At 38.6% G+C, this 23,284-nt stretch overlaps 2 protein-coding genes and 1 long non-coding RNA gene across 4 annotated transcripts; all 3 read left to right on the forward strand.

Annotated features, from left to right (window-relative positions):
- The first annotated feature begins 3,697 nt into the window (after positions 1 to 3,697).
- On the forward strand, positions 3,698 to 12,343 carry LOC131298825 (F-box/LRR-repeat protein 4-like). Of its 2 annotated transcripts, none has more exons than XM_058324298.1 (2): positions 3,698 to 5,304; positions 12,315 to 12,343. In XM_058324298.1, the coding sequence occupies exons 1-2, from the start codon at positions 3,892 to 3,894 to the stop codon at positions 12,324 to 12,326; spliced, it is 1,425 nt and encodes a 474-aa protein (XP_058180281.1). In that variant the 5' UTR covers positions 3,698 to 3,891; the 3' UTR covers positions 12,327 to 12,343. The 2 variants fall into 2 exon arrangements, with proteins under 2 accessions (XP_058180281.1, XP_058180280.1); XM_058324297.1 differs by lacking the exon at positions 12,315 to 12,343 and adding an exon at positions 10,999 to 11,168 and having other exon boundaries at positions 3,700 to 5,387.
- On the forward strand, positions 9,544 to 20,089 carry LOC131298824 (EIN3-binding F-box protein 1-like). The gene is made up of 2 exons (XM_058324296.1): positions 9,544 to 11,045; positions 19,592 to 20,089. Exons 1-2 carry the CDS (start codon positions 9,640 to 9,642, stop codon positions 19,635 to 19,637), a joined length of 1,452 nt encoding a protein of 483 aa, XP_058180279.1. The 5' UTR covers positions 9,544 to 9,639; the 3' UTR covers positions 19,638 to 20,089.
- A 1,264-nt stretch (positions 20,090 to 21,353) lies between these two features.
- On the forward strand, positions 21,354 to 22,955 carry LOC131298832 (uncharacterized). Its single transcript, XR_009190544.1, has 2 exons — positions 21,354 to 21,538; positions 22,423 to 22,955. It is a non-coding gene; the product is annotated as an uncharacterized LOC131298832 (long non-coding RNA).
- The last annotated feature ends 329 nt before the right edge of the window (positions 22,956 to 23,284 follow it).

Raw genomic sequence — 23,284 nt, forward strand, 5'->3', positions numbered from 1 at the left:
TTTCTTAGGATTAAAGGGAATCAAACCTACCGCAATTTGGCAAAGGATTTTACTGTCCACTCTTTCCCACGCTGTCACAGTGTCAAATCCGAATGACTCGGGTACTATATGAGAAAGAGTTTTTATCTGCTCGCTCCTTAGTGGGGCTTACGGTGAATGATTTGTTCCAAAATTCGTTATTTGTTTGGAGTCTTTATGGTCACGTCTAAAGGAGGTAGCTACGCTGTTCCTCCCCGCCTTCCACCTTTAGAATCAAGGAGGAGGAAAAAGGAGAGAGGGAATCAAACCTCCTTTTCCCTCGAATGAGAGTTGGAAAAGGTTTTGCTTCTAGCTTTTTGTGTAGTGTAGATTGTACTAAAAAAAGGAGGAGATTGACGAAGACCTGGTGCCTTGCATAAATTATGCTACCTTTTTTTTCTTGGGTTACAAATAAATTATGCTACCATGCTGCCAAGCGGGGTGCTTGGTAACGGTTCAGACCGGTCGATCCGGTTGTTCATCTCGGCAATCGACGACTCTGATCAAGATCTGAACAATGGATAATTTAGATTTTTATAGCCTAGATTAGATCCGAGCTGTTAGTGCCGAAATGAATGGCTGATGGCTAGATCGGCCGTTTGGTACTGCTGTCAAGCACTCCCGCTTGGCAGGCAGCATCTCCCAATCCCTGTTAATGTGGTTTTCCTGTTGTGGTTTGTTGTGGTTTATTCTGTATATGTATTTAACTATTTATAGAAGATGCCGAAATTCAGTTTCTTTATTGGCCTGCACTTTCTGCTTGAAAATTATTCCAGTTTGGAATGACGGACAAGGAATTTGAGGTTATTGTTGGCATCTACTTTGTCAAAACAAAACAAGAATTATTTTCTTTGAGAATCGTTTATATTGAAATAATTGTAATTAAATTGGTTAAAATAGGTAACGGTCACGCATCCACAGAAAAAATAAATTCATGTTTTGACAAATTCTTTTAATTCGCGAGAACAACAATTGAACGACAAGGAATTACACAATTCCTTTAATTAAATCTTAGCTCATACTCAACATACTAGCACAATTAGTCACGAAATTCTCAAAATGCTCAGCGCTCTCGCTCTCAATTCTTACTCTGTGCTTGCGCTTTCAATTTTCACTCTTGAGATTTTTTAGTAGTTTGAGTTTTGTTTTCAAGATGCTATCGCACCCGCGCTCTCACTTCGGCTCTTGTAAGCACACGCATATTATGTTACTTAGGCTAGACTCCTCTTCCGAAACCCACACCAATCGTATCTGCCCCTGGCCCTGGGTGCCACCCTCTTGGTTAATTAGGTAATGGGTAATGCCGACATAAGCTACGTATTGTTGTTTGATTAGGCTGTACAAATTGAGATACCATTCAATGCCCGTTGGCACAGCGTAGTGACTCGTGCCTTCTTCTTCAGCAAGATATTGATGTGCTGCCTATACACTTAATCGCGAGCCTTACATCGTGGGATGAAAAAGAAGCTTGAGTCACGACATGTCAGTGTGCTAGGGGCACTGAATAACTTTCGTATAACTCAACAGAGGTTGAATCCCCTAAAAATGGGAAGAAAAAAAAAAAGGAAATAAAGAGCAAAAAGTCTACCCCACCGCTCTCAATTTTACTGTCTAAAAGCGTTTTGAACGGTCCGAATTTTAAAAGAACTATTTCAAAGAAGAGTCCTTGAAAGAGTTTTTAAAATCCGGACCATTGATTGCCAAGACTGATAATGAGATTGAGCACTGCGATGAGATAGCGGTGAAACAAAGCGGTGCGGGTATACTTGTTGAATACAGAGAGGTGGACATGGAGTTATCCCACAACGTGAGAAGGGTTGCTTTACTTATCTTTCAGCAACTTGATTTAGGCCCGTTCCAGTTTTTTGGAAAAAATACTTCTTGAAAATGAAGATAATTTCAAGCTCAAAAATTATGTGTTTACGCAAATAATTTTTCTACCAAATGGATCTTATTTGATAGATTTCATTGAAATCTTATAAACGGTGAAAAAAAAATTGAAAAATTATTTTTCATTTTTATTATATTTGAATTTAAAATTACCTTTGTTTTTTAAAAAGAATGTTTAAAAAGAAAGCGAAACGGCCCCTAAGATACTACTAGTAAACAGAAACGGCATATTGTATATTTCATACGGCATTGGCAACGCTACCAAACCCTCCATATGGCAAAGGCCAAGAGCTGGAGCCCACAACCATGATACACGGCAACGGGTAACTAATCAATTTATTATCTCATCATTTATTAAGACAATAAGGCCCGTTTCGGAACGTAAAATAAGTACTTATTTTTTAAGAAGGTAATTTCAAGTTCAAAAATAATGTGTTTACGCAAATAATTTTCCTACCAATATGGATCTTGTTTAATAGATTTCATCAAGATCTTTAATACGGTGCGAAAAAAATTTAAAAATTATTTTTTATTTACATTATTTTTGAGTTTAAAAATGTAAAATAAGTTACTTATTTTTTAAGAAGGTTTTTGAAACGGGGCCTAAAGCTATTGTCACTAGCTTAGGCAAACAACTAAAATCAATAAACTTATTGCCGGTCACATAATCTTTTGAAAAGATTCTCTTTTTTCGCTTTCAATTATCGTTCTTGCAAATTTTAATAGGTTAAAATAGGACATGGTTACGGTTCTGCTTTTGCTCTCGCTTAGGGTCACACATGTTCACTATTTTACTTAGGTTATCATTGGTTTGATGTTGGGATTACTTGAATCTGTGGTTGGATGTTAAAACATATATAACTTCTTCTTCATTTTTTGTTTTATAGAACAAAATTTTGGTAAAGAAGATCGATCATCTGAATTTTCATATAACGACATCTCAAATCGTTAACTTGAATCGATATGGATCTCATTTCACTTCAAATGAGCGACTAAGTAACGAATCCTCCTATAATAGAGATCATTTTATCTAATAAGTAACATACGATGAAGATTTCGCGTTCCTTTAAAAATAGAAAGGTAAAAAGTTTCTTTTAGTCAACCTTATCATAAAATATTGGTCCACTTTAAATGGAAGGAGGGACCGTGCTGTGCAGCCTCGTGCTACGCAATGTGTTGCGCAGGGCGAATCATCGCCACTCCGGTCTCAATTTGATGATCGGAAACGTTCACTTCGTAGAGCTCGTCGAGTAGAACAAGTGTACCAAAAATCAGCTTGATCGGATATCATTAAGTAACTCGTCTGAACATTATTATCTTGAAATTATTAAGTGTACCAAAAAACAATAGATTTTAATCTAGTGTTTCAGATCCATTCGTTTCAAAATAATAATGTTTGGATAAGGCACTTAATGATATCCGATCAAGCCAATTTTTGATACACTTGTTCTACTCGACGAGCTCTACGAAGTGAACGTTTTCGATCATCAAACCGAAACCGGAGTGCTGGCGATTCGTCCCGCACAGCACGATGCGCAGCACGGTCCCTTAGTCCACTTTAAATATACTAATTTTACTGATTTATCAGTTATACAATTTTTTCAAGAATTGAATATGAACTACTCCAGTTTTAATACTTCTACTTCACCCTATACGCAACTTGTCTTGGAAAAATGACCATTTGAGCTTAACACACTACCCCCTCCCCTTTTCTTTTCCTCTCTCTCTCTCTCTCTCTCTCTCTCTCTCTCTCTCCTTAGATCACAACAATCTTCTCTCTCTCTCTCTCTCTCTCTCCTCATCACAACCACAGAGAAAGTGTCAGGAAACCAAAACCCTCCCCCAAACCTCAATTAACACAGCGACTTTATTATTCTGTTTTATAAAGGAAGACCAGAGAAGCACTCCATATCACCAGAAAAGCAGAGGCTTTCAAAGACAGCCTAGAGAGAGAGAGAGAGAGAGGGGAGGAGGGAGGGGGAGATGGACACAATCATCTGCGACGAGCTCCTGGAAGAAGTCTTCCACCGCCTCCCCCCGCCGTCCTCCTCCTCCCCCACTACCACCGATGTCTCCCTCGTCTCCAAGCGGTGGCTCCGCCTCCACCGCTCCTCCCAATCCACCCTCTCCCTCCACCTCTCCCCCTCCACCTGTCCCCCCACCTCTCTCTCCTCTTTCCTCTCCCACTTCCCTTACCTCTCCTCCCTCTCTCTCACCACCACCCCCTCCCTCCCCGCCGATGACGCCGTCTCACCTTTCTCCGACACCCTCCTCCTCTCCGCCGCCTCCTCCTGCCCCAAACTCATACACCTCCGCCTCTCCCCCTCCCCAGTCTCTTTCTTCCCCCTCCTCTCTCTCTCCACCTCCTGCCCTCGCCTCGCCTCTCTCTCCATCTCCCTCTCCAAACCCCTCTCCTTCCACTGGCTCCTCTTCTTCCCCCTCCTCAAAACCCTGACCGTCGTCGTTTCCCCCTCCCTCGCCGCCGAATACGAACGCGCTGCTTCGAAAGCGAAGTGCTTCGACGCCGAGCTGAAACTCCAGACCCTAGTTCTGTCCGGGATCCGGTGCGGCGACTGCGGTTTCGATTGGCTGTGGAGAAGCTGTAAAAAGCTTAAGAAACTGCAGCTACACAGCTGCGAAGGAATCGGCGACGATACGTCGGTCTCGTCGTTTGTTAATTGCTTGAAATGTCTCCAAGAAGTGGAATTGAGGAGTTGTAGACCCATGGTTAACGATGTTTTATCGAAATTGGCCGAGAACTGTGCGTCTTTGAGCTCTTTAGTGGTGTATGATGGTGGTAGTAGAGAGGGATTACTTCATTTCATTACTCATAGTCGTTGTGATTTGCGAAAACTCGATTTACGTTTACCTCTTGACCTTGAAAACAATCACTTATTGGCTGTGGCTGAGAATTTCGTGAGTTTGTCGAGTCTTAGGTTACAGAGTTGTTGTCTGGTTACTGGTGAAGGGCTTAAGACGATCGGGTTAGCTATGAGTAATGAGCTTGAAGAATTGGCTTTGATAAACTGTGATGTGGTTGAAAGAGAACCAGGGTTGTTGACCACTTTGGGACAGAGTTTGAGAAATTTGAGGAAGTTAGATTTGTCTTATAATGAAATGTTGGTGGATAAAGAGTTTATATCGATGCTTGTGTCGTGTAATTGTTTGAGGGAATTGAAGGTGAGGGGGTGTAGAGGGTTGACAAATGCGTCCGTGGTTTCAATGTTTAAGAGCTGCAAGCAGTTGGAGAGTGTAGATATAAGGGATTGTCGTGGGATCGAGGCGGAGGCTGTTGAGTTATTTGTTTTGAATTGTGTGGGGTTGAGGCAGATACATGTTGATGAAAGCAAGCTTTCAGATGTTACCAGGTCGTGGGCTTCAAAGAAGTTCGTTGAGGTGGTTGTTTGATTGATGATTCAGAAGGAGGAGAACAGAAGAAGGGCCATTCTATGTTTTTTTAGACTTTTGAATCGATGCAGGTAAATATATCTGTACATTATCATTGTCAAGTGTAAATCTTTCTAATAAGAATGTACCAAAATTGGATACACCAATAATGTACATTTCATGGTCCTCTACGTTTAAGTTGTTTCAATTGTACTTGTTTCAAGACTATGGGTTGTGTCTGTTTCTTTTTTAGCTCTGCCTATGAGTTGTGTCTGTTAGAACTTGGAATATGCATGTACCTTTGTTGGAGTGGCTGATTAGCATTTGGTCATCGTTTCTTATCACTGTTATTAAGGATTGTGGCGTTGGACAAGCTTAGTCCTTTAGTTATGAGAGGAATTGATGTTTTTGTTGATGTTCGAGTGGTTTAAGTCCATTTTACTGGGTGCCTTGCTCAGCTGATATGGGTGCTTATATGTGTTTTTTTACTCATTGGATGAACTAATTTGTTGGTCCCTTCTTGGCTATGATTAATGCTGTACCATTGCTTCTTTGTCACAATGATGTTGCAATGGTTGTATATCTCCTTCATTTTCATTTACTCGCGCCTATACTTGTTTTGAAACTAACTATAGAATTCATGTCTCAGAATACGGACGTATGATGTATCTTTTTCTGAAGCCGTAAATTAGCATATGAACACCACTTCTATCTTTACAATTAGGGATGAAGGATTATGAGAGGAAATTTATATATCGCATCAGATTCTAATGTTTACAAGTTTATTTTATTGGGTATTTTGATGTTGTTCACGAATCAAGCTCCAAGGTGTGTCCCTGACTTGTTAAGAGGTTTTCCTAGGAAGTTTCAGATAACAATCATAGCGGAGATGGGACATAACAATGTTAGTTTGTAGGCGTAGCAGTTTCGTTTTGAGATTCTCTTAGAGAAAAAGACTTGGTTGATGTGGTACCTTCGCCGTGTGGAAAAAAAAGTGGTACTTTCCTTGTGAGAGGGAATGAAAATTGAGAATTAAATTCTTGGAAGTGTTGGGTGCAGAAGACGGAGACTACCAAGAAACAATAAAATCTAGTACCTGTTGGTCCTAGAACTAGACCACTGGCACCTTATGCATGGCTGAGGCTACCTCAGCAGCATGTACTTTTTTGAGATAGAATATGTTCTAGATCTTATGCAAAGCACTTTTTCCCTCTGTTCTAAATGGCGGCCGCCTGGGCGCTTGGAGGTACCCTGCCGCCACGCCAATACCCCTTGGCATTTGATTTGGCGCCCAGGAAGGTTTGGCGGTGTTTGGCGGCGGCGGCCTTGGCGGTCTTGGCGGCCGCCTAAGCGGCCATGGCGGTCTCGGCGATTTGGCGCCCAGGGAGGTTTGGCGGCCGCCTAGGCGGTCTTGGTGGGCCTTGGCGGCATCATCGACGTCTTTGGAGGCTTTTGGCGGCCTAAAATGTATAGTATTAAACTAATATAGATCAAGTTTTGGAAGGGTATGGAGGAGAAGAGTTAAAGAAAGGAGATGAACTTTTAACTTGGCATTAGGGATCTCCGATCTCGTTTATTTCTACTTATTGTCTTATTCAACTTATTTGCTAGTTGCTACTACTTAATTTCATTTGGGTTTGTACATTAAACTTTGCATTATGGTTATGTAGAACTTTGAACTTGTATTATGTATACATAGAATATAGTTTGATTGGATAATGGTTTGTTAAAAAAAAAAAAAAAAAAACGCTGAATTGCTTGGCGGCGCCTAGGCGGCTTGGCGCTTGGAGGTGGGTCTCCGCCTTACTAGCGCCAAACGCCATTTAGAACATTGCTTTTTCCACATAGAGCTGAATTTCCCTTGTGATCGAGATTAGGACATTTTCTGCCAAGACTGCCTGAAAGCGCACGAGGATTTTATGCCATATTCTTTCTGGGAAACATGCACCGCAGCTTATTATTGCGGCTGCAGTGGCCATCTATTTGATTGGAAGTTCTAATGTGTTTGTGAACTGTTCGTTTGGAGTACTTTGAAAGCTCTTGGGCTGAAGGCACAGAGCGGGACTAATGCTTTGTTCAGCTAAACAGTTCAAAGCAGTTGATTTTATAGGTCCGTTGAAACAGCCTCGCCCTCAGAAAACACAACCCTCATGCCCAAATAGTTTTAGATCCAATGAGTCGTTCTGATAATTTGGTGTCTTTTGGTCTGATCTGCTGGAGTGATGTCTAAGGCATGCAGCTTCACACATTTTCTCCACAAACTACATTGATGAGGGAAGTGGAACAGTGACACTGCCCAACACGATTGTGTTGTGTGCCCTTCCCGTCGGTCCATCGAATGATTATATGACGATGAATCTAGTCTATCACTGCAATGAAACACAACTGAACTAGACACGAATGTGGCAACAGATTGAGGTACATCTTAGGGTATTGTGTTTCCGGTTAGTGACCCAGGCCTCAACAGGAGGAGAAAATTGAAGTGAGCAACAGGAAATTGCCTTTCTATGCACAATTTGCGGTAGCCACAAAGGTTAACTAGTCCATTTTACTGGGTATTTTATGCAACTACGGAATTTATTTTGGGATATTGACACCGATCCTAGCCTTCTTGGCTCAGCTGATATGGGTGCTTAGATATGTTTTTCTGTTTCATTTCAAGAACTAATAATTTGTTCCCTTCCTTCCCATGATTAATGCTGCACCACTGCTTCTTTGTCTTGCAATTGGTATACTTGTCCACTCGCCTTCATTTTCATTTACTGTGTGCGTACTTGATTGAAGACTAACTTCAGAATTCGTGTCCTAGAATATGCATGCATGATGCATCTTCTTTTGAAGCTGTAAATTAGTTTGTGAACATCACTCTTTATCTTCCCTTCAATGAAGGTTTATGCCGTTTGGACCAGCTCCTTTGCGTAATGAGAGGAAATTCGTAGTATCCATGAAATTCTATTGTTTAATGGGTTTCAATTTATGTGGTGCTTTGAAGTTGTTTGCGAAGGTAAGAGGGTTTTGCTAGGAAATTGAGATAGTTGCAATCACAAGGGAGATTTTTTTTTCTTTGAACGGCAGTGGTATTGAGAATTTTAAACTTCTATCCACACACACGCATATTTTGTCGAGATGAATTTAAAATGTAAAATGTATTTCTTTTGATAAATCTTTGTAAAAGTTTACTTAGTATAAATCTAATTAATTTAGTCCAAAGTCACTCTTGCAAAAGAATTGTTAAAGAGGGGGTGAGATTTCTGCTCTGCTAAGGTTCTTATTTTTGAAGTACTTATTTTTCGTTGTACGAGACATGTTATTCTCTCAAAATACATCACATTTAATTCAAAAAATAAGTTTATTTGAGTTAGTGGAACACACTCTAACATAAAATGTAATTTGTCAAAAGCATTTGATTTTTTTTTTCATAAATTAAAAGAACTAACTTGTGAAAGAAATTACTCCATTTCCCACTTTCTCTCCTTACAGCCCCATTGAGGGATTTAATTTGAATAAAATTTATTTTCAATTTCAAATTAGTAACTAAGGTTGCACAAAATCAGAGCCAGAAAAGAAGAAATATGTTTGCTCGTAGTAATTGTGACCTCTCAGAGATAATCGACGATTGCATCAAAGATGTGTAGTCTTTAATAGTACATCTGGGAATTCGTTCAGCTCAAAAGGGCTCAAGATAAGCATGATATACGCATCAAAACGCAATCAAAAAGATTTCATAAGAAAAGAAAATATACTAGTTTGAAGTCAACACGCTCATTTAGGCCAGATTCTTCCAAAATTAACTTATTTGTTTGTTTGTGTGTTTTGTTCGTCTTTTTTTTTAATTTTTGTTAGATTCGCATGAATTTTTTTGGATTAATCATTCATTTCGACGAGAGAAGTTTAAAAAATATAAAAATTTGACCAAAAGCAAAAAAGGTATTAAACAGTCGTTTTTTTGGAGATTCACTGCCGTCTTATTTGAATTTTTCCAACAACGGTCCATATTTATATACTTTTTTCGATTTGTAACGAGACGAATAATTAACTCCTAGAATTATATCGAAAAGTTAAATAAAAAAATATAAAAAATATAAAAATATAAAAAGTAAAAAAAATAACAAAATAATTTACAGACTTATAAATTTAAAAAAAAAACAACTTTTTTTTGTGAGTGGTTTCTCTTCTTTCTCATCAAATGACACCTCCACCACTCCCATCCGAGAAATTTCTCCTCCACTGCAGTACATAAAAGTTTATCGTGGGTTTGAATTTCATTTCAACGGAAGCGAGCAGGGGTTTCCAGAAAGAGTTCACAGGAGAGAGAGAGAGAGAGAGAGAGAGAGAGAGAGAGAGATGGACGGAATCCTGTGCGACGAGGTCCTAGAAGAAGTCTTCCGCCGCCTCCCTTTTCCCTCCTCCGCCGCCGAAGTCTCCCTCGTCTCCAAGCGGTGGCTACGCCTCTGCCGCTCTTCCATGTCCGACGTCTCTCTCTGTCTCTCCGTTGACAATTGTACGGCCCCGTCCCTCTCCTCTTTCCTCTCTTACTTCCCTCACCTCTCCTTCCTCAAAATCACCACCGTCACCTTACGCAGCGACGGCGGCGACATCTCGGGCTTTCGCTATCGGATCCTCTCCCCCGACGACATCTCGGCTTTCGCCGACCAGATCCTCCTCTCCGTCGCCTCGTCCTGTCCCAAGCTGACAGGTCTCCGTCTCCAGTCTGGGCCAGTCTCTCTCTTCCCTCTGCTGTCTCTCTCTACCTCATGCCCTCACCTCACCTCTCTCGACATTACCCTATCTAGACCCTTCTCTTTCCACTGGCTCGTCTTCTTGCACTCTCTTCGAAAACTCGCCCTCAGTTTCTGCCCCATCCCTGGCAAATTCAAACACGTCGATGCTGCTTCGAAAGGGAGCTTCGACGATGCTGAACTGAAATTAGAAACCCTATCTTTGTCTCATATTCCACATGGCGATTACGGTTTTGATTGGCTATGGAAAAGCTGTAAAAACCTTAAGAAACTGCAGCTATGCGACTGCCAAGGAATTGGCAATGGTATGTCACTTTCATCGTTTGTTAATTGCTTAAAAGGCCTCCAAGAAGTGGAATTGACGACTTGTAGACCCATAGTTGATGAAATTTTAACGATATTGGCTGAGAATTGTGCATCTTTAAGCTCTCTATTGGTCTATAATGGTGGCGGTAGAGAGGGATTACGTCATTTCATTACTCAGAGTCGTCTTAATTTGCGAAAACTGGATTTATGTTTACCTCATGACCTCCGAGACAATCACTTGTTGGCCGTGGCTGAGAAGTTCAGGGGTTTGTCGTCTCTTCGGTTAGATAGTTGTTATCGTGTTACTGGTGAAGGGCTTAAGGCTATGGTGTTAGCCATGAGTGATAAGCTTGAAGAATTGGCTTTGATAAATTGCAACATGAAACCTGGATTGTTGACCACTTTAGGACACAGTTTTACAAATTTGAAGATTTTGGACTTGTCTTATAATGACATGTTGGCGGAAGAAGAGTTTATATTGATGCTTGCGTTGTTTAATTGTTTGAGGGAATTGAAGGTGAGGGGGTGTAGAGGGTTGACAATTGTGTCTGTGGTTTCGATGTTTAAGAGATGTAAGCAGTTGGAGAGTGTAGATATAATGAATTGTCCTCAGATTGAGGCAAAGGCTGTTGAGTTATTTGTTTTGAATTGTTTGCAGTTGAGGCAGATACATGTTGAAGAAAGCAAGCTTTCAGATGTTTCCAGGTTGTGGGCTTCAAAGAAGTTCGTTGAGGTTATTGTTGATTGATGATTCGGAAGGGGGAGAACAGAAGACATTCTATGTTTTCTTTAGAGTTGCGAATCTATGCACATTAATATCTTCATACATTTCAAAAGTTTCTAATAAGTATATACCCATACTGGATAGTGTTGCGGCATCTCCTATATTTCCCAAGTCCTCTTCGTTTACTTTCGCATCAATTGTACTTGTATTAAGACTATGGGTTGCGTGTGTGTTGGAATGTGCACGTACAATTGTTGGGGTAGCGAATTAGCATATGGTGATCGTTTCTTATCTTTTTGATAAAGAATATGGCGTTGGACAAGCTTAGTCCTTTAGTAATGAGAGAAATTTATGCTTTTCAATATTTTCTAGTGCTAACTAGTCCGTTTTACATCAGAATTTATGCAACTATGGAATTGATTTGGGGATAGTGCACTGATCTTAGCCTTCTTTGCTCATCTGATATGGGTTATGGACATAATTCTTCTCATTGCATGAACTAATTTGTTGTTCCCTTCTTAGCTATGAGCCTATGACTAATTCTGTACCACAGCTGCTTTGTCACAATGATTTTGCGGTTGTCTTATTGGCCTGCTAGTCTTCATTTTCATCTATACCATGCTCTCTTGATTTAAGACTAATTATAGAGTTCGTGTCTCAGAATATGGATCCACCATTTTTGAAGCCGTAAATTAGCATATGAGCATCACTCTTTATCACAATGGTTATGCTGTTGGACTAGCTCTTTTGCATAGTGAGGAAATTCCTGATGTCCATCAAATTCTTGCATTTAACGATTTCATTTGATGTGGTATATTGATGTTGTTCGCATATCAATCTCTAAGGGGGATATGGAAGAGGTTTTACTAGGAAGTTTTAGATACTTCCATCCACAAGGGAGATGGAACAGTTATTCTTTTTGGCATGTGGTCTATAAATCTGATACAAAGTACCTTTTTCAAATAGAGCTGATTTCCCCTTGTGACATGGAATTGCACAGTTTCTTCTGCTTAGGGTAGCCTTCTCTCTCTTTTTTTCTCTGCACAAAATGACTAGAAATGATTGAGGATTTTATAGTATGATTTTTGCGACACATTGGAAGCAAACAAACACACACACACACACACCCCTCCTCACGCATGGCACTAGATCTTTTGAAACCTACACCAATCGTATATGCTTCCAATCGTATTGAAGAAAGGAAGACTTTTAGATGTTTCCAGGTCGTGGGCTTCAAAAAAGTTCGTGAGGTTGTTGTTTGATTGGTGATTGGGGATTGGACGATGGGGAGAATAGAAGAAGGGCCTTTTATTTTTTATTTTTTAAACAGTTGCAAATCGTTGCATGCAAATATTTCGGAGCATTTCCATTGGTCAATTGTAAATGTTTCTAATAAGAATGTACCTAAACTGGATACTCCAACATTTTACATTTCATGAGTGAATATAAATATTATTTGCTGTTATTTATGCTGCAGTGCTCTTTTTTGGCATAATGTTTCGGCGAATGTTTTAGTTCCCCCGGTCCTCTTCGTTTACTTTCGGTTCAGTTGTACTTGTTTGGAGACTGCGTTGTGTCTATTAAAATATGCTGTATCTTTATTGAAGCGGCGAATTAGCATTTGGTCATCATTTCTTTTCTTGATGACAAGGATTATGGCGTTGGACAAGCTTAGTCCTTTGGTAATGAGAGAAATGTATGCTTTTCATTATATTCTAATAATGCTAACTAGTCCATTTGACTGGGTATTTTATGTAACTATGGAATTTATTTGGGGATACTGACACTGATCTTAGCCTTTTTTGTCATAATGATGTTGCAATTGGTATACTTGTCCGTTCGCCTTCATTTTCATTTACCGCGTGTGTACTTGATTGAAGACTATCTTAGAATTCATGTCTTAGAGATGCATCTTCTTTTGATGAAGCTGTAAATTAGTTTGTGAACATCACTCTTTATCTTCCCTTCAATGAAGGTTTATGCCGTTTGGACTAGCTCCTTTGCGTAACGAGCTGAAATTCGTAATATCCATGAAATTCTAGTGTTTAACGGTTGCAATTTATGTGGTACTTATGATTTTGTTTGCAAAGGTAATAGGGTTTTGCTAGGAAGTTGAGATAGTTGCAATCACAAGGGAGATGGAACATAGCATAGCAATGCTATTCTCTCGGGAGGTGCAGAAATCTTTGTAGCACTTTTGTTTTGAGATTGTCTCAGAGGGAAGTGGTATTGAGAATTGAACTTCTTGGATGTGTTGGGTGCAGAATACAGAGACTTTTAAAATAACTACGAAATCTACTTGTTGATCTCTGAATTATTTTTGGTAGCAACAAAGGAGTTCTTGTTTCAAGGTGGTGGTGGTGTGATATTGATAAATCAGCTTTTTTTCGAGAATGAAAAGGTTTACTAATTATAAATATAATTAATTTAGTCCAAAGTCACTCTTGCAAAAGAATTCTGAAAGAGGGGGTGAGGTCCATCTCGCAAAATGATTTTTTTTTTTCAAAAAAGTAATTTGTCAAAAGCCTTTGATTTTTTTTTCATAAATTAAAAGAACTAACTTGTGAAAGAAATTTATCTCCTACTTTCTCTCATTATAGCCCCATTGAGAGATTTCTCGTAAGAAACAAAAGGATAATAGTTTGAAAATGATTCTCACACTTTCTTTTTTTATTAAGAATATTCATTTTTTTGTCTTTTCGTGAAAAAAATACACACAAAAAATTTACAAAAAGATTAAAAAAAAAAGGAGAAGAAGTAAACATCAACAAAAAAATAGAGTGTGGAAATTATTTTTCTAATAGCTTATAGTCAACATGCTCAATTGGATGGAGTATTTTAGTGAAAAATAAAAAGAGAAATATAAAAATAGAATAGAATTAGAAAAGAATGAAAGAAATGAGAATGGACGATTCTTTCTTCTCTCACTCCTCTTTGAAAACTTTTTAGAGATTTCAACATAATTCTCACTTACAATCTCAGAAAGCATCTGCCAGGCACTTATACGAAATTACAATCAGATTACAACAAAATTCACATAACACCCCCTAAGAACATGTACACCAAGCAAAATGCATTTTACCTATCCAACAGTCTACTTTTTTTATTTTACCTACTCAAATCTCTCTCAACCCTACACCAATCATCTCTATTATCTTCTCTATTATTATAAAATAGGAGGAAGCTATGGTACACAGGGTATACCGTATGTCTAAATTATGACAATTTGTGATTTTCATTATGCCAATTTTTGGTTTTCTAATGCATATTTATGATTCTAGTTACGACTTGTACATTAAAATTTACCTGTTGAATAGGTCATTAGCAGGTTACCCATAATTAAAAAATATTGTTATTATGTAACCATAATTATTCGTACTGAAATTCATAATACTTGTACCCTAACCAAATATATGTGTACAGTATCAAAAATTAAATAATGTTACCACAAATGTTATAACAACACCATAAATTGGCATTATCTTACCACAATGAATCGTACCAAATTTTTTTGACTCGTATGATATTCCGTAACAAAATCAAAATATGTCGTACCAGAATCAACAATTGTTATACCCAAGCCAAAAATATTTGTAAAATGCCACAAATTTTAGAAAATAATCACAATTATTATGACAACACCTAAAATTGTCATTTTCTTAACACAACGTGTCATATCAAAAGAAAACATATTTAAATACCACAAATTTTATAACAAACCATAATTGTTATGACAATACCATAAATTGACGTTTTCTTACCACAATGTGTTGTACCAAAGGAAATTAATTAAAATATTCCGTAATAACACATGTCTAAAATACCACAAATTTAGTAATATAACCAAATTTGTTATGACAACACCATAAATTGACGTTTTCATATCCATAACGTGTCGTATAAAAAAATTCAATCAGAATGTTCAATTAACAGTAGTTATAATCAACAAAATATCATACCTCAAATTCAGTAATATAACCAAATTTTTTATAACAACACCATAAATTAACGTTTTCATACCACAACATATCGTATAAAAAAATTCAATTGAAATGCTCAGTTAACGATAGTTATTATTAGCAAAATATCATACCGCAAATTCAGTAATATAACCAAATTTGTTATGACAACACCATAAATTGGCGTTTTCATACCCACAACGTGTCGTATAAAAAAAATTCAATCGGAATATTCAGTAAACGATAGTTATAATTGACAAAATACAATACCACTAATTATTTTCAATTCCCGCCACATTATTTTTTCAAATTTTAAAATTTCCACCATATTGTCTTAATTTTCGATTCCCTCTACACTAATTTTTCAAATTCTTATTTGTCCCTACACAATACCTCAATAATTTAAACTAAAAATGAAGTTTTTGCACAAAATTTTCATCCAAGAAATTCACCAAAAAGTAAGTACTATACCCAAATTTTCGAATACAACTACAATATCCTCTCAAAATATTAGTCTAAATCAAATTCTTTTTCTACAAAATTTAATTCAAATAATCAAAATTCCTTTGTGGAAAAATGAGAGGTTACGAAAAAATAATTATCCAACTGTCTCAAATGCATACACTTTCAACACTAAAATGGAGTACAAAAAAATAAGTGTGAATATCAAAAAATAGAGTGTGAAAATTACTCTCCTTTTTGTAATTGGTAAAATTAATTATATTAATACTCAATCTTATCAATATTTAGGGCGGTGCACTTAACAATTGGCACTATATATTTAACACATGGATCGGTGTCAAACCTTCACCCCATGCATACCAATCCAAATTTAACGGTGATCCTTGGAACTAGGCCATGGAAGTAAAATCTAAATAATTTTGTAAATTTATTGTCATTGTATTTTCTTTCAAAAAAATTTATTATAATCGACATTTTGATTTACACCAATGACATAGCTATAATATGATCTACAAGTGCAGGCCCATCACTAGGACGGAGGCATTTGAGGCCTCTGTATTTTCAAATTTTTAGCCTGAAAATAACGCCCTTACATATAAGAAAATATTATATAATCAATAGCCTTTAGAATTACAAATTCTCAATTGTGTACCATAGTGATAAGGTGTTGGAGTTTGACATTTATCTAAAAGATTTGGGGTTCAAGTCTTAAACCCTTTGTTCCTATTTTTTTTTAAAAGAATGTTATTATTTTTTAAAATAAATCACATAGTTAGTCCTTGAAGTTTCATACTTCAACAAATCTCATCGTTCAATTTCAATACAACATTAAAATATGATAATGCACCATCTGAGCCCCACGTAAGGTGTTTATTTTATTTTTTATTTTATTTTATCAAAATCGTCTATCTTTTACATAATATTAATTAGGTCATTCGTATCAAGAATGAAGTTGATGGCTTATAGCTAGACACTTAATTGGATGGAAAATATCATTCTATTATTCAATTTGCGTGCCGATGATGGAGTTTCCTAAACTTGATTGAGACAAAAAATTACGTAGGTGACTTAATCAACAAACATAAAAAATTCAACGGATTTGATCGTCATTATTGTGTCACAGTCGCATGACTACATTACATTCAACTACAATAGAGGACTAGGTTTCATACCAAATATAAATTGACTGTACAATCTAAATGTCGTTAGTGAGTGTATTTTTAAAATGATCGATCAGGACTGTTAGGATGTTAAGTTATACAATATTTAATTTGTGATATTTTAGACATGTATTTTGTTTGGGTATAATAATTATTGATTGTGCAACGATATATTTTGGTCTTGTATCTAGTATCTTTTGATCGATTTCTTTTGGTACGACACATTGTGGTAAGAAAGTGTCAATTTTTTGTGTTGTCATAACAATTGTGGTTAAGTTATATAATTTGTAGTATTTTACACATGAGGGAGAGGGAGAGAAAGTCAATGAAGAGAGAACAACCTGTTACCTGCTAAGCCATTTTTTTATTTTATTAATTGGTTTAATAAATGGGTGGTCCGGATTATTTACTTTGAAATCTAAGGGTTTAAAATCATGATGCGTACGGTACACCCCTTAATAAGGGGTGTGTACCATAGGACTACCCTATAAAATATTATGAAATACTATAACAAAGGGAGAGAGAGAAAGAGAGGTGTAGAGAGAGAGGAAGGGGCTGTTTGATAAAACTGAAAGCTGAAAAATTAAGTACTGGAAACTGAATGCTGAAATTTTTAAGCTGAAAAGCTGTTTGATAAATATATTAAGTACTGAATTAAAAAAATGATGAATTAATTTTATTCCAATTTTATCTTAATTTACTAACGGTCACAATATACTTTTGGTAATGGTGGTGGAGTGGGGGAGGTAGTAGGAGTGCTGGTAGTGGTAGTGGTGGTGGTGGAGTGGTGGTAGTGTTGTAGTGATGGTAGTGGTGGTGGAGTGGCGGTGGTGGTGATGGTGGTGGAGTGGTAGAGGTGGTGGTAGGAGCGGTGGTGTGTGGTGGTGTAATGATGGTAGTGGTGGAGTGGTGGTGGTGGTGGTGATGTGGTGGTGGAGCTGGTGGTGGTGGTGGTGGTGGTGGTGGTAGTGGAGGAAGTGGTGGTGGTGGTGGTGGAGTGGTGGTGGTGGTGGAGTGATGGTAGTGGTGGGGGAGTGGCGGTGGTGGTGATGGTGGTGGAGTGGTGGAGCGGTGGTGGTGGTGGGAGGAGGGGTGGTGGTGGTGGTGTAGTGATGGTAGTGGTGGTGGTTGTGGTGGAGTTGTGGTGGTGGTAGAGTGGTGGAGCTGGTGGTGGTGGTGGTAGTGGAGGAAGTGGTGGTGGTGGAGTTGGTGGTGGTGATGTGGTGGTGGTGGTGGTAGTGGAGGGGGTGGTGGTGGTGGTGGTGATGTGGTGGAGGAGGAGTAGTGGTAGTGGAGGTGGTGGTGGTGGAGTGGTGGAGGTTGTGGTAGTGGTGGTGGTGGTGGAGTGGTGGAGGTGTTGGTGGAAGTGGCTGTGGTGGTGGTATGACGGTTGAATATAAGTGCACAAAAATTCAGCCAGAATTAAGTAGCTCAAAGCTACTTAATTTTTTTCAATTTTTTAGCCTAAATTTTAAGTGGTACTTAATTTGTTAAGTAATATGAAATGTGGTTATCAAACCTACTGAATCACTTATTACTTAATTGATTCAGTATTAAGTGCTGAATTTAGGTTATCAAACAAGCCCGAAGTGGGTGAGAGGACAGATGAACACTTTTCAGGAGAGAGAAACTATTGTTTAACCTATTGATCATGAACAGTTCCTTGGTAACTATACCGAACCAATCCATCAAAAGGTATTTTAGCTCTCTGTTTTGCTCTTCTGGTGCAGCCTAATTTTGGGACTTTCTTTCTCTATTTTACTTAGGAAAATTCTAAAATCAGTTCAATGGGCTGACGATAGTAGGTGTGTAAATGTATATTAAAAGATGTAAAAAGTGTATAAAAATACGTATTTTTTTTGTCTTTTAATGTGTTTATCGTCAGCCCAGTGAGCTGACAATAGTAAGACCGTTTTACCTAATACGCCCTATATACCTTTGCTGATGTACTTGCCCTAACCGACTTGACCATCAACTGACTCCACTGAGTTAGTTGGGCGTGTGCTAGTGGAAGAATCTATTGAGGCTAAGCTGGCATTATTACTTAGGCTCCGTATCGGAAAAGAAAATAAGTATTTATTTTTTAAAAATGTAATTTTAAACTAAAAAATTATATGCTTACATAAGTAATTTTTTTATTAATATGAATTTTGTTTGATAAATTTCATTGAGATCTTTAATACGGTGCAAAAAAATTGAAAAATTATTTTTTATTTATATTTTTTTTAAATTTAAAAATATGAAATAAATACTTATTTTTTAAGAAGGTGTCCTGGAACCGCGCCTACCACTCTTCACCTCTCTCTCACTCCCTCGAGATCAGTCAAACACGGGAGAGAGGGACAGGGAAAGGGCAATGGACAGAATCCTGTGCGACGAGCTCCTCGAAGAAGTCCTCCCGCCGCGTTCCACTTTTTCCCCCTCCACCGCCGATGTCTCCCTCGTCTCCAAGCGGTGGCTCCGCCTCTACCGCTCTTCCAGATCCATCCTCTCTCTCCGCCTCTCCAAAGACAACTGTACGCCCCAATCCCTCTCCTCTTTTCTCTCTCACTTCCCCCGCCTCTCCAGCCTCCTCATCGCCATCTTCTCCGATCATCTCCTCTCCACCGTCTCCTCTTCCTGTCCCCCCGAGCTGGCACATCTCCACCTTCTACGCATGCCAGTCCCTCTCTCCCCTCTCCTCTCTCTCTCCACCTCATGCCCTCACCTCACTTCTCTCTCCATCTCCCTCTCCGCACCCCTCTCTTTCCACTGGCTCCTCTCCTTCCCCTCTCTTCACGTTTTCGTCCGCCGCGCTACCAAATTCGAACACGTCAATGCAGCTTCCAAGGGGATCAACCTCGACGGCGAGCTGAAATTAGAAACCCTAAGCCTTACCGGGATCCGATGCGGAAATTACGGTCTCGATGGGCTGTGGAAAAGCTGTAAACTTTCAGATGTTTCCAGGTCGTGGGCTTCAAAGAAGTTCATTGAGGTTATTTTTGATGAATGATTCGGAAGGGGGAGAACAGAAGAAGGGCCATTCTATGTTTCTTTAGAGTTGTGAATCTATGCAGGTATTAATCTCCGTAAAAGCTTCTAATAAGAATGTACCCATACTTTATAACATTGCGACATCTCTTATATTTCCCATGTCCTCTTCGTTTACTTCCTCATCAATTGTACTTGTATTAAGACTATGGGTTGTGTGTGTCTATTAGAATGTATATGTACAATTGTTGGGGTAGCAAATTAGCATATGGTGATCGTTTCTTACCGTTTTGATAAAGGATTATGGCGTTGGACAATTGTTGGGGTAGCAAATTAGTAGTCCTTTAGTAATGAGAGAAATTTATGCTTTTCATTATTTTCTAGTGATCGGAATTTATGGAATTGATTTGGGGATAGTGCACTGATCTTAGCCTTCTTTGCTTATATGGGTTATGGATGTATTTCTTCTCATTGCATGAACTAATTTGTTGTTCTCTTCTGAGCTATGACTAATTCTGTACCACAGCTGCTTTGTCACAATAATGTTGCGGTTGTCTTATTGGCCCGCTAGTCTTCATTTTCATCTATATTGTGCTCTCTTGATTTAAGACTTAACTATAGTGTCCGTGTCTCAGAATATGGATCCACCATTTTTTGAAGCCGTAAATTAGCATGTGAGCATCACATTTTATCACAAGGGTTATGCTGTTGGACTACCTCTTTTGCATAGTGAGAGGAAATTCATGATGCCCATCAAATTCCAGTGTTTAACGATTTCATTTGATGTTTAACGCAAATAAATCTGCAACGGGGATATGGTAAGAGGTTTGACTAGGAAGTTTTAGATACTTCCATCCACAAGGGAGATGGAACAGGTATTCTGTTTGGCATGTGGTCTATAAATCTGATACAAAAAGTACCGTTTCAAATAGAGCTGATTTCCCCTTATGATCTGGAATTGCACAGTTTCTTCTGCTTAGAGTAGCCTTCTCTTTTCTTTTTCTTTTTTTCTGCACAAAATGAACAGATATGATTGAAGATGCTAAGTACTGTTTATTTTTTGGGACACATAGGAAGCAAACACACACACGCACGTGCACACACAGAGCACTAGATCTTGAAACCTACACCAATCGTATATGCCCCCGGGTTGCCTTGGACAATTATGCATATTTTTCGTTCAGCTATTATTGTTAGGTTACTCTGTGTTACTTTTCAATCGTATCTGCCCTGTTCTTATATCATATTTGAGCCGTGGTGGCCAAGATGATGTTTTGGCTCTTGGATCCGCTCAGCCTTGGCAACAGATTTTTGAGCCTTTCCAACAGCATCGGCGAAGGCATCTAGCTTGTGATGCAGGCCGAAACCTTCGAGGTTGGGATAGTCTCGGGAAGACACCCACCGGGGCCAACGGAAGTCACTCGACGTTGCTAATCGCGGAAGACACTCACGCGACCAAGTCACACACTTGATTGTCGGAGGAATCACTCACTCTCAAGCAAGAAATACTTGCATAATATTTTCATAAACTCAAACTCTCCTTCTCATTTCATTAGATTACCTATTTATAGGTATTACAAATAAGACTCTTCAAGACTCCAAATAAAACCTACAGAATTCTCAACTAGACCTTTCAAATACCTAGACCACTTTTAAAACAAAGAATAATGCTACGCCCATCGAATGAGATGCGGTGACCAGTCCACCGCACAGTGGGTCCCAGAAAAAACAGCTGAAAGGGAAAATCGAGTTCCCCCATTCAAAAACTTTGTTCTTCTGGTTCGAAGAGAGAGGGGGGGAGGAGGAGGAGGAGCGGCGACCCCCACCACTGTCAGTCCCTCCGGCGACGACCTCCACCCTGCGAAAAGATCTCACTATCAAATCGCGAAAAGCGCGATGCGCCACCGTCCAAGCACCGCGAAGGTCGCTTCTCTCCCTCCCCCCCTCTCTCCTTCTCTCTCTCTAAACTTTCAGATGAGCCATAGATTCTTCATCTTGGTGGTGGCTAGATTCTTCACTGTCAAACCCCAAAAATTAGGGTTACAATTATTGGGAAAATTGCAGATTTTTGGTTTTCAATTTGATTGGGTAAATCAGTAAGCCCTAGATTCACTGATGTTTTTTGGTCTTTGCACAATACATGTGTAAATTAGTACTCCAATTTGAGATACCCTTTGATTGTATGCGAAAATTGTGTGCACAAATTAATATGAGAGTAATGGAGAAGATCCCATAGTGAAAAATAAATGTTCGTGAGGCTTAATAGAAAATATCCCATAGCAAATATTTGTGTGCACGAATTACCTCTATGTCTGCCTTTGTAGCTGATTACCTCTTTGAATTGAATTTGCAATCACTTGCAAAGAATCGGACTCCAACGTGGGCAACGAGCTGCGGTTAGAATCCTTGAGCTTGTCCGGATCAGCTTGTAAGCTGCCAGTTTCAAAATGGCAAGGATGTTCAGCTACAAGTGATGAACTTTGAGCTTAATTAGAAATATGTGGATGCATGCAAACAGCTCTGTCCTCATGTTTTGGTTTGGTTGGGAATATCATCATACGTGTAGTATCTTTGTTTTTTGGTATAGAATAAAACAGGTAACACTAGCCTGTAACATATTTACTTTTCAATACAGATCAATGAACCAGGACTATATTGCATTCTCTTAAGCCATCTTGTTGCAAGAAAAGTCCTGCTCTCAAGTGTAACTATGTGTATGTGATTAGTTGCTTGCTTGATTAATGGGGGCCGCTGTGCATAGGATAGTATTAACAGTTTTTTCTTTTTTGTGTGAATCGAATTTGCAGAGTCACCAATACCTTTTGATGAGGCAGAAAGATTCAAATATTTCAGACTGTTTTGCGGCTGGAACGATGGCTAATTTCGGGTTTAGAATGAACTGATTTTCTGGGTTGTTTACCAAGCTAAAATGGGCTGTTTTAAGTGCAGTTTCTGGGCTGGTTTTGGACCTGTTTCGGGCTGGTTTTGTGACTGAGTTTTGGGATGGTTTCAGGGCTCAAACGGAGTGATGCTCTGCCCAATTAGTTTGCTTCCCATTGGACTTTCAAGGCCAATCTTTCTTGTGCAGTGTTGGGGAGACTCAAAAAGGCAGTGAAAGAGATTGAAGCTATTCAAATGAATCAAAGGCCAAGAAAAATGATCAATTTGTTGTAATTTGTAATATCAAGTTGTAATTTGTTGGAATATGTAGTTGTAGTATCAAGTTTTAGTTTTGCGAAACCTAACTTTGTATGTAATTGATTATTGTGATGAGAACGGCCCGGTGTGGGTTTTAAATTTATTGGATTGTGAATGTTATATACAATGTCGTTTTCAGTTTTATCTGATTGTCACTACTATTGTTAGTTTGAGACGCGAGACATCGGGTTAGGCCATAAAGCAACGGAACTATGTCAAGTTTTTCCAAGGACTATACCCATGAAAGTGATTACGGACACGACACGATACATACACAATTTCAACCAAGTGAAGTTCTACATGAGCTCAAACTCTAGCATGATGAACACCAGTAGCAGCAAGACATGCATATGAAATGGTTTGGTAATGTGATTGGTATAGTAATCTGATTGTGCCTTTTGGTATATGAAAGTATGAAACTATGCAAGTATACAACTATATTTTGGTATATGAAAATATGCAAGTATTCAT

Source organism: Rhododendron vialii, chromosome 8a (assembly GCF_030253575.1).
Source record: "Rhododendron vialii isolate Sample 1 chromosome 8a, ASM3025357v1".
NCBI lineage: Eukaryota > Viridiplantae > Streptophyta > Magnoliopsida > Ericales > Ericaceae > Rhododendron > Rhododendron vialii.